Source organism: Penaeus japonicus, unplaced genomic scaffold (assembly GCF_977035675.1).
Source record: "Penaeus japonicus unplaced genomic scaffold, GWHDUDI00000001_assembly GWHDUDI00000027, whole genome shotgun sequence".
Classification (NCBI taxonomy): domain Eukaryota; kingdom Metazoa; phylum Arthropoda; class Malacostraca; order Decapoda; family Penaeidae; genus Penaeus; species Penaeus japonicus.
In genome coordinates this window covers 15,559,299-15,569,298 of record NW_028234429.1, presented here as the reverse complement: position 1 = coordinate 15,569,298, position 10,000 = coordinate 15,559,299, and the positions used below count along the sequence as shown (strand labels likewise).

General features: G+C 40.0%; 2 protein-coding genes across 3 annotated transcripts in view; one reads left to right on the top strand and one right to left on the bottom strand.

Moving 5' to 3' along the window:
* The window catches only part of sicily (NADH dehydrogenase (ubiquinone) complex I, assembly factor 6 homolog sicily), a 17,609-nt gene extending 12,828 nt beyond the window's left edge, over positions 1-4,781 (bottom strand). Inside the window, exons 1-4 of the mRNA XM_043028329.2 lie at positions 4,426-4,781; positions 1,294-1,393; positions 1,031-1,153; positions 1-144 (exon numbers count right to left, since the gene is read on the bottom strand). The exon at positions 1-144 is cut by the window's left edge and continues 16 nt beyond it. Coding sequence (XP_042884263.2) covers positions 1-144; positions 1,031-1,153; positions 1,294-1,393; positions 4,426-4,721 — 663 coding nt within the window. The 5' untranslated portion in view covers positions 4,722-4,781. The remainder of the gene's footprint in view (positions 145-1,030; positions 1,154-1,293; positions 1,394-4,425) is intronic.
* Positions 4,782-4,851: 70 nt separating this feature from the next.
* Positions 4,852-10,000, top strand: part of LOC122260856 (uncharacterized) — a 17,250-nt gene continuing 12,101 nt past the window's right edge. Inside the window, exon 1 of one of the 2 annotated variants that reach the window (XM_043028305.2) lies at positions 4,852-5,883. In XM_043028305.2, the coding sequence (XP_042884239.1) occupies positions 5,209-5,883 (675 nt within the window). In that variant the 5' untranslated portion in view covers positions 4,852-5,208. The remainder of the gene's footprint in view (positions 5,884-10,000) is intronic. The other variant, XM_043028300.2, reaches the window with a different exon arrangement.

The following is a 10,000-nucleotide window of genomic DNA, read 5'->3' as shown; positions in this document are numbered from 1 at the left end:
GAGGTAGTACAAGACGGAGTTTGACTTCTCGCTGTAATCCTCCACGGCCTTCACGGAGGAGAACTGCTTGTTTTCCAGCTGGTCTTCGCGGCTGTCGATCATGCTTTTTAGCCACCGTTTGGACAACTTGCTTCTCTCTACGGCCTAAGTGGGTGGTAGGAGGAGGGAGTTGGATTAGAGGATGCTCAGGAGACAAGAAATAAAGAAAATGTGATAGTGTGTATATGTATATATCTTTCCTTATAAAGGGACTGTTTCTTTTTCTCATTGATACAAACACACACACGCACGTGCGCACACACACATACACATACACACACACACACACATACACACACATATACACACACATACACATACATAAACACACACACACATACACACACACACACACACACACACACACACACACACACACACACACACACACACACACACACACACACACACACACACACACACACACACACACACACACGTAACAAGAAAAAACAAGGACTAATTGGTAGTCATCTCACCAATTTCTGAGATCATGGCCCTAGACATTACTCTGGGTAAAAAATATGTATATTTTTTTGGAAAATATAAAGCTTACATCTTGCACACAGTGATAAAAAAGGAATGACACAATATGTACTCCTACTGCAATTTTGTATCTTAACCCTTTCCCGACGGGTGCACTTTCTACGCGAAGTCCCATATGCCGGGCGATTGCAATATTGCATTGAAATCGTCACAATCGGATGACGCCCCGGAACGGGAGTTTTTGGCTGTGTCACACGGGTGTGACGCACCGTCGTCATTGGGTTAATACACAACAGGGAAAATGAAACCTTGTCTCTCCTTGAGTGCAAACCCACTGAACTAGTGAACTAGTGCACTAAAAATGTACAAGAGGAGAGTGTTGAGAGACTTTCAAGAAATAAAAAATTACAGGTACTACTAAAATAAGAACTTGAAAATCCCTTTTTCCACTCAACTGCATAGAGACAGTTCCCTTTCTACCGTAGTATGAAAAGAGAACACCTACTCTCCTCAGCAGCAGAGCCACGGGCTGGTTTGGAGAGCCACCTTTGTAGATCTGGTCAAGAGTGTCTCTCCAAAACTGGTATCGCATCCTGGCCATCAGAGTTTCAGACGTGACATCAGGCACCTGAAAAAGTTGTAAGTAGAAAATACTGCTATGATAGGTATAATAATAGTTAAATAACAAGACCAGAAATCAGTCACTATAAGGTATCTAGATTATATTTCACCACAAGTACATTTCAAGTGATTGTATATGATCCATACCTGTGCTAATTCAATATTAAACGCCCGTATGGCTATGGCTGCTGGCCTTGACTGCTCTGGGAGCAGCAGTAATGATAAGAAGTTCTCATATTCACTGGTTCTGCAAAGAGCAAAAAAATTATTATGACTAACACCAGCAACATAAATATCATAATATAATAGACCACCTAAATTCAAGATGCTTGCCTTGTAGTGTACAGAATGAGCTTTCTCCTCCCCTTGCCTGAGCATCTACCTCCTTATATGACAAACAAATTCTAGACGAACATGATAGAGTGGGACTATCTTAAAACAAAGTGTGTAATAAATGAAGACAATATTGTTTACATAGTTTACCAATTAATATAATAAACGATCTCAAGGCAAAGTTCACATAAAAGTATACCACAGTTTTCTGACAAATGACTGTTCGTCACCTCATTTATCAGGCACTTTATTTACTGCAACTTCCATATTATCCATTGGCAACACTGAGTATGGTGGATGATTACCACACACTAATGACTGGTGTTATTCTCTTGATTTTGAGCAAATACTAGTTTATTTTCCTCACCCTTTCCTCTAGTTGTGGCTTCCGAAAAGATAATTATTGTACAATCATTACTATTGACCTCCGTTTGTCTGGTAAATACGATTATGAAGCATGTTCCTAAACCCATGGTTGCTGGGCAATTGGTGGTATACCTGTAGTTACAATTGGCTACTTCAACAAAATGTCAAACAAAGAATATCAGGAACTTAAGTTACATCCAGTTACAGTGGAACTTGTATATTCATCTGTAATTCATGACCTCACCAGGCCAGGTACTATTCAGTGTTTCTTCTTATTTTTGTTCTATTTAACTATAATCTTGTAGTCTTAAGTCATTATTCTTTTAGTTTCAATGTTGTACAAAGCCTTGTAATTTAGGTGCCTATTTGGCAGGTAGAATCCTACCAGTCTGAGGTGCATCTCTCTTCCCTGTAGTCACAGCTGGTGGTCAATCAATAACCAGTCTGGTGCTAAGGAATGGGGGTTAACCCTCTCTGGACGGGTGGTACAGTACTGTACCGCGCATTCAAAAGCCCAGTGGCCGGGCGGCACAGTATTGTGCCAGCCATTTAATTGATTTAGGCCTAATAATTCGAACGCCCCGGCATTGGGACATTCAAGTCTGGAATGCCCCCATCGTAAGTGGGTTAACTTGGAGAACCTTTCTCTTTAAATCATGAGCAACAGTTAGATTGAGACATTCAAAGTAATATGGTAATTGGCAGAAAGATTTGCATAAGTGTACTCAAGCCTTTGTAATTATGTCTGTATTCAGGTAGCTAAACATGGGAACTTGCTCAATAAACCCTTAAATAAGTAAACCTGTTTCAGTTCAAACCCCATAGTCTAACTGGTTTGTTGATTAAAATCACCCAACTCAGGGATATCCTACCTTCAATATGGTATTACCACACAAGTAAAAACAAATAGAAAAAAGTATCTTTACACAAGTGGATCTGCCTCCCAAAAAAGTAAAAGCCTTTGTTACCACTAACAGTAGCAAGAGAGGGAAATGAAGGAGAAAGAAAGGAAGAAACAGAGAGAAATCGCTGTGGAGACCACGGTAAAATAACATGTCTGGAGGAGCCGCTATGTGTGGCCCGACCATAATCTTGTTCAATATACACACTTGTAGTCTAGGCACATACACGACAGTCAAGGTGTAGACACCATTATGACGACCGTAGTTATTGGGGAGAGTCAACTAGTTCAGCTAAGTGTATGTATAATCCCTATTACTAAATTGACAGTGTATAAGTTATATATCAATCTTTATAGATGTATAGATTACACTGTAGCCTGCTAGGATAGAACCACTGATTGTATGGTTCTTCAGCTTCAAGTGCTTAATTCATCATGACAATGTACTTGTTTATAGGTTTTGAACGCTTTTAATAAATTAGAGAGTGAGTTCTACACTGTGGCATCAGTCATCCTCATATTGACCTATCAAATACATTTGCTCCATTGATAACGGCAGAAATAGACTTCAATAAAGATGATTTAAAAAGTTGATCCATAACAGAGTTCTTCTCAAGGATCACTTGGGTAAGACTATTAATACTTGCATTATGTTAGGATCATTTAAACACTTGAACATAAAAAAAGCTTACTGAAATACACAGAAATTATTACAAAAAATTAACAATATGTACTAATGAGTTCAGTGATGTATGAAGACTAGAATTTTATCAAATTCTGAAATCTCATACCTACACATTAAATGCTAATCAAGTCATTCTATACATAAGTTGTGTCTTGCTGATAATAATAAATACCATTAGACTTCATGATTTCTACTGGCTAAATATATCAGTTTAAGTCCACAGAAACCAACTATTGCTTTGATAATAGCCTCATTAGCTGGGACCGCCATGAAATAAACCAAAGATATTGTGAGCTTAACATAAAGAAATACTAATAATAACAATATACTCTGCTGAATTCACACACAATAACACACAGCCATTTCCTTGTTGGTTCCACCACCTTCTAACAAACCCTCCTGGCAGTATAACTTCAAGAGATTGCTATGGCCTCGGCATCTTTAGCACTTCATAAAGGCAGGCAAACCTCTACCATAAATTTTCATTCAAGTACAGTGGTAGTAGTGGTGCCCAAACCCCTTATTTTATAAGAGTAATGAAATAAATGCAAATCATTATATGGACATTCATTAATTACAAAGGCAGACTGTTTATATCATAATAAAATCCACAGGGAATTTCCATAGAAGGGTGGATGGAGATATGTGGAAGTGATCAATATTCACCTGAAACTTGCAAGACATAAATTTTCCAACTTTTCCTGTGACCAAAATCTGCTCCAAACCTCAAGGTCCGTAAATGCAAAACGTAAATGTAAAAGTAATTGAAAATGAATGAGGGTTCCTTCCTTGTGTAACACGATGCAACAGATCAAAAACTTGCATTAGCAATTATAGATCGACTTAACCTTCAGAAATTCATACGATTTACTACCACCACGAGAGTAATCAACACCTGAAAAGCGATGACACCCCACCATCTCGGAATAATTTCCCTGATTTTTGTGACTGCAATAATTACATAACAGCGAAGGACTGTAATCAGGTCACTCACTTGATCGTGTCTAAACAATATTCCGACACACTGACAGGCTTTCTCGAGGTAGAACTGGCGTATTTCCGTCCCGATAATAACTTCTGCCTCTTCAGCAACAAGCGGGAGGATGAGAGAGGCGAAAAGGAAGAGGAAAAGGAAAAAGTTTTGAGGATTCTCCAGGTGGCCATGTTTACACCACACACGCCTGCCAACCCTTCCGCAGCCAATTCTCGAAAGTTTTCGCTCACTTCACTTATGCTGTATTTTTTCCCGTTGATTATGAATGATTTTGCTCCATCGTGAAGATAAAACATGTGTCAATAAATCTTGAATATAATAGTATCTGTTTATGCGGCTTGTGACGTAATTTCGTGAGTTTGGTGTGCAGTAGGCGTGCCTCTGAGCGATCAGTTAAGGGACAGTAACATTCCCGAGAGGTTGGTCAACCTGCGAGTCCCCCAGTACTCCTGGAGGTAAATACTCGACAGTTCCTCCTCCTCCCGTCGCGATTTTTAACGAGAACAATAGCAGGGACGTCGCGAGGAGACCTGTGAAGGGGCGAGAAAGGAGGAGGAGCACGGACGAGACGAGCGGCCGAAAGTTTCCGTCCCTTTTGGAAGACCGCGGATGGCCGGGCGAGAGCGAGAGAGCGAGTATTGTTGGAACCCTTTCATTTGGTGCAAATGGCGACTTATTATGCATTAAGATGAAGTTCGTCCGTGTGGAAATCTCCGTGATAAGACCATTACGTGACGCAGGAGGCAGCCGAGTGAGCGCGGAGGCGTGAGGGTCGCTGGCATAATGGTTTGTAAGGACGAGGTGTGTCTGTGGTTTAAGAACAATGAGCCGCACCGCCGCCTCGAGCTGCTGTGCGGTCTGCTCAACATGTGTCTGCCACTCGAGCTCAGGTTCGTGGCCTCCTGCGTCGAGGACCTGGCCAAGCGGGACAGCCACGACCTCAGGGAGGCCCACTACAAGGCCAACAACCCGCACGAGGTCGCCAAACTGGAGAACTTGCTGGACGAGCGGACGCGAAGCAAGGTGATCGTGTTCATCGCTCTGCTGACTGCCAGGAACCACACCTGCTCCAGTCGCCTCTTTCAGGCTATTGCAGGCGCCCACCAGGTGCCCCGAGGCGTGGGCGCCCTCGAGGACGGCCGAGCGGCGCGGGCGGAGGGCGAGGTGGAGGGCGAGGCACGCCCCGGGGACTCCGAGGCCGACCTGCCCGAGCCGCAGCAGGTGCCTGACCCAGCAGGCTCTCAGCAGGTGCCAGAGCGGCCAGGGGCACAGCAGGTGCCCAGCGCCTATGATGCCGACTACGTGAAGGAGATGCTGCTCATCTACACGATGGTCCTGCACCACCCGGCCTTCACCTTCGAGCAGAAGCGCATCATTGCGGAGCTGCACACGGCCACCCTCAGGCTCGAGGAGCAGCTGTGCCAGGTGCTCTCCCAGACGTGTGCCAACGCTTCTGAGGTGAGGTTCGAGGACCCGGCCAGGTGCAGGTGGGCTGCAGGGGTGTGGCTGTGAGCGGTCATTCAGGCATTTCATTTTGGTCTTATTTTGTGTTGGCAGAATGATTGTGTAAGGAGTTCCGAGTGTGTGTGTGTGAGTGCCCGTGAGTGTGCATGTGCGTGTATGCATGGACTTGTTTTGTGTGTGTATGTGTGTATGTGATGTAAGGAAAACTTATCATATTCCAGGTTATACTTGTTACATAACCTGGTGTTGCTTATGCCATGTACTGTGTATATAGTGATTGAGTTATATATGAATATCTGAAATGATCAAAACGTCTTCTTCAGGTTTGCTTGAATGTCCAAAATCTAACCCAGTATGACCCCTGTTTGGAATAAGTTGCATAGTATATTATCTCTGGATTAGTAATAGCTGTTTGCAGTGGGAGTGTGTATACTGACCTGAGACTCGTGTTAGTGATGTCTCTTTTCCTTTATTATCATGATTATTACTGTATGTTCCATCTTTTTAGAGCAAGGATATGAATGAATGTGTTACCGTTAACATAGATTTAAACAAACAACATGATTTTCACTCTGTTTGGAACAAAAACTCAAAAGTGGGTGTAGTTATTCTAACAACTCTTATTATATTTCAAAAGGAGTTTTAGGTTGTGATATACTTAAGGCCAGTCACATTCATCCCACAAATTTAGGGCGTTTGTGCCAAATTTGTCATGTGTGATTAAGTTAATTTTTCTTCAGTTGCTGATTATATCAATATTTCAGGAATACCAAACTATAATATCACACCAAAGTGTAGAATCTTAGTTGCAATATAGGATCCGAAGGAATATTACATTATAAGAAAACCTCATTTTTGGCGAATGGCATCAGGACAGATTGTGATATGCACGATTATTTCTGGCTTTGTAGGTTCATGTTAGGTCATGATTAGCAAGGTTGTAACTGAGGTCATTGTAAAGTACTTCTTTTGATTAAATATTTCATTTAGTAATTGTATTTTAGTTGAATTATTGCACCTATGTGTGGTACACTTGTAAGAGCTTAGTAGATAAAGTGACAGCTGAAAAGAATGAGTAGAAGCTAGCACACTTCATCTAAAGTGAACACCCAAAATTCAGAACAATATTTTCATGGCATGAACACAGTCAGTACAAAAACTCAAGGCTCAAGATTTTTATTTTTTCAATGTTTTCCTCTTTGGAATTAATTGAAAAGGATAATTTTCTCTCTTTTTTTCTATCATTTACGAGATTGATATGCAGGTGTTTACACAGTACGGAAACTTACTGAATAGAAAAGTGATGCCTTGACCTCCACACGCAGTTCAAGTGTATTTGGCAAGACAGAGATTGTACTGATTCTTTTTTGATGATTATAGGCCAGGAAGGCAAATGAGCTTGGAGCCTAAGCTTTGTCCTAAATGCCTTTGCTACTCCTAAATTTCATTCAGAATTTTAGGTGTTCGGCACGGACGTATTATGCAGACCTCAACCTGTTTTTATCAGCTTTGATTTTACTTATTTCCTTTTAGGTTTTATCTTACATAGTTTGCTTTTTTCTAAGTATATTATGACAAAGTTTAACAATTCATTTGCAAAACACTACTCAAAGGAACTTGATAACTGATTTAATAATTAGGATAATTGTGAAAATTCCTATTTATAGACATCAGGATGGATGACAATGCACCCAAATTCCAGCTGATTCAGTCCATCTTTTAACCCATTAGCAGCGGATGGCATGATTTGCTGCAAAGGCAGAGTCGGTCATAGACGCGGATGGCACCATGCCAGACATGTAAAACAGCCATCCTATTGCCTAGACCTTTTTTTAATACCGCGACCAATGGGTTAATACAGTTATTCTAGTTGTTGCAGTGGTTATTGTATTCCTTTTGATCACATTCTGCATCATAATAATTGTAGTTGAAAAAGCTTTGGAAAAAGATAAAAGCTGATTAGTACCAGTTGACGTGAGCACATTGTATCTGGGATGATCAATTCTCTGTTTTTTAGCAACAGTAAATAGGAAGCACTTGTTATGACAGCTTATTCCAGTGGATCAGTTTCTGCACCCAAAATGTTGTATCTACGCGCAGTATGCGTAAAAGATATATCTCACAAAAAAGAAAAAATGCTGAACTTAACAATTTTAGGTTAGTGTGTCATATCTAAGGGAAATTCCACAAATTCAGAATGAAGGGTAGCTGAGTTAAAAGTGTTTAGGGAGAAACTTTAGACTACCAACAAGAAATTTCTTCTGAGGACGTATGTAGGGTAGGTGCGTTTGCTTTTTGCTCGAGTCTCAAGCATGCAAGCCAAGGCATTGTTGGCCTGAGCAAAGAAAGCATAGATTCATGGTCTTTGATGAGTGATTATGACTTTTACTTTTTGCAGATTGTTCAGTTATTCCTGATTGTGTATTACCTCAGTTTTTCTCTCCTTTTCATGATTTCTTGTTCAGAAGACTTGGATTAAAATTTTGTTGGTTAAATTGTAATGATATAGGATAGGTACATAACATGGTGGTGGTAGAGGGGGATGTATATGATGATCATAAAGAAAACATAAAGAAATAGTATCATGTAGACGAGGTAATTATAGCAAACCAAAGGGTAGCTCACATTCGCCTATCAGAATATGTGGATCTTCAGCAAGTGATGTTGTGACCTTTCTACTTCTTGCTCTGGCAAAGGTAAGCAAACCTCCTCCACTTTTATTAAGCAAGATTGAGCTTAAACTGATTCTTTATCTATTAATGAATCACCAGCATTATATTGTTAAGATACATGGGAGGTGGGTTTGTTTACCTTTCCCGGTGTGCGAAATGCAGAGGCTGTGTCACTGCTGAACTTGGCATAGAATTGCGGATTTCAAGAATGAGTGTGGTCTTACTTTATGAAGAGTTGTTTTTTTATGTCTAGTTGTGTTATTTCATTTGTTCTCTTTGGGTTTTTTCTCTCTGTTCATCCGGTTCATTCTGGATTATACTAGAGATGTGAATGTCATGAGAACTGTTTATTCTAGCTTGCAGTGTACCAACAGCTATCGCTTCCCCCCCTTTTTTTTTTTGTAGTGAAGCACCGTTTAGTTTCAGGTTACTCTTGTGTGTAAAGCAACAAACTTGAGTGTTCATAGAACTGTAACAATAGACATGGTACCCTTGTTCTGTGAGTTTTCATCAATTTGGTATTTATTATGTCTGCCATTTTTCTGGGACTCTGAGCCAACCTGCAACCATTGCTAGGAGACAGGACCTATTCCAAGACTGAAGGTATAGAGGAGGTGCAATATGTGGAATTACATAATTTTGCTTAGACAATTGTTAGGGCAATTAAGAAATAGATACGACCTGAGTCAGCATATCCCTAGATCTGCAGAAGACTTTGGATAGATCTTAATATCCAGTGGACGTTAATTTGAAAAAGCTTTTTGTTAACATTAGGCAATTTCAGAAAAGGTACTAGGGACATCTGAGGGAAGAAAAGAAATGGCAGTCATAGAGGGAATGATATTATTTTTATTGTTTTTTCTTTTTTATATTCAAAATAGATAGATAATGGGTGAATTTATGTCAGTGAAATTAAAACATTTATTAGAGTCTATGATAGACTAGAATAGCAAATTAAAATTACTTGTCTTGAAAATGTCTGTGAGACAACAGATTTATCTCTCTTTTTTTTTTTTTTTTACTATTATGATCATTTTTTTCCCCAACTGAGAAGATACATTTAGGAAAAGTTATATTGTACTTTGATAAAGACGAATATGACTTCTGAGCCAATGTTTAGTCTCTCTCTTACCATGCTTGTCTGTAAGCTTTTTTTATTTAGAGAGAGAAATGGAATATAGTAAGACAAATATATTGTGATAGTTGTGGAACCTACTTTTTATGTATAAAACCTATCTTAATGATCCTTATCATCTCTCCCAGTGTGTCATGTTGCATAGTCAGACATTCAGAGTGATGGGGAAGTAGTTTAGACATCAGATGAAACCATTAGTAAGTGAAAAAAATAAAGTAAGAGAAGGTTGGTTGCAATTTGGGCAAGTAGCTGAACTTGTGTGAGTCATTGGTTATTGTTATCCTTCTCCAATGCATTGTGTTTA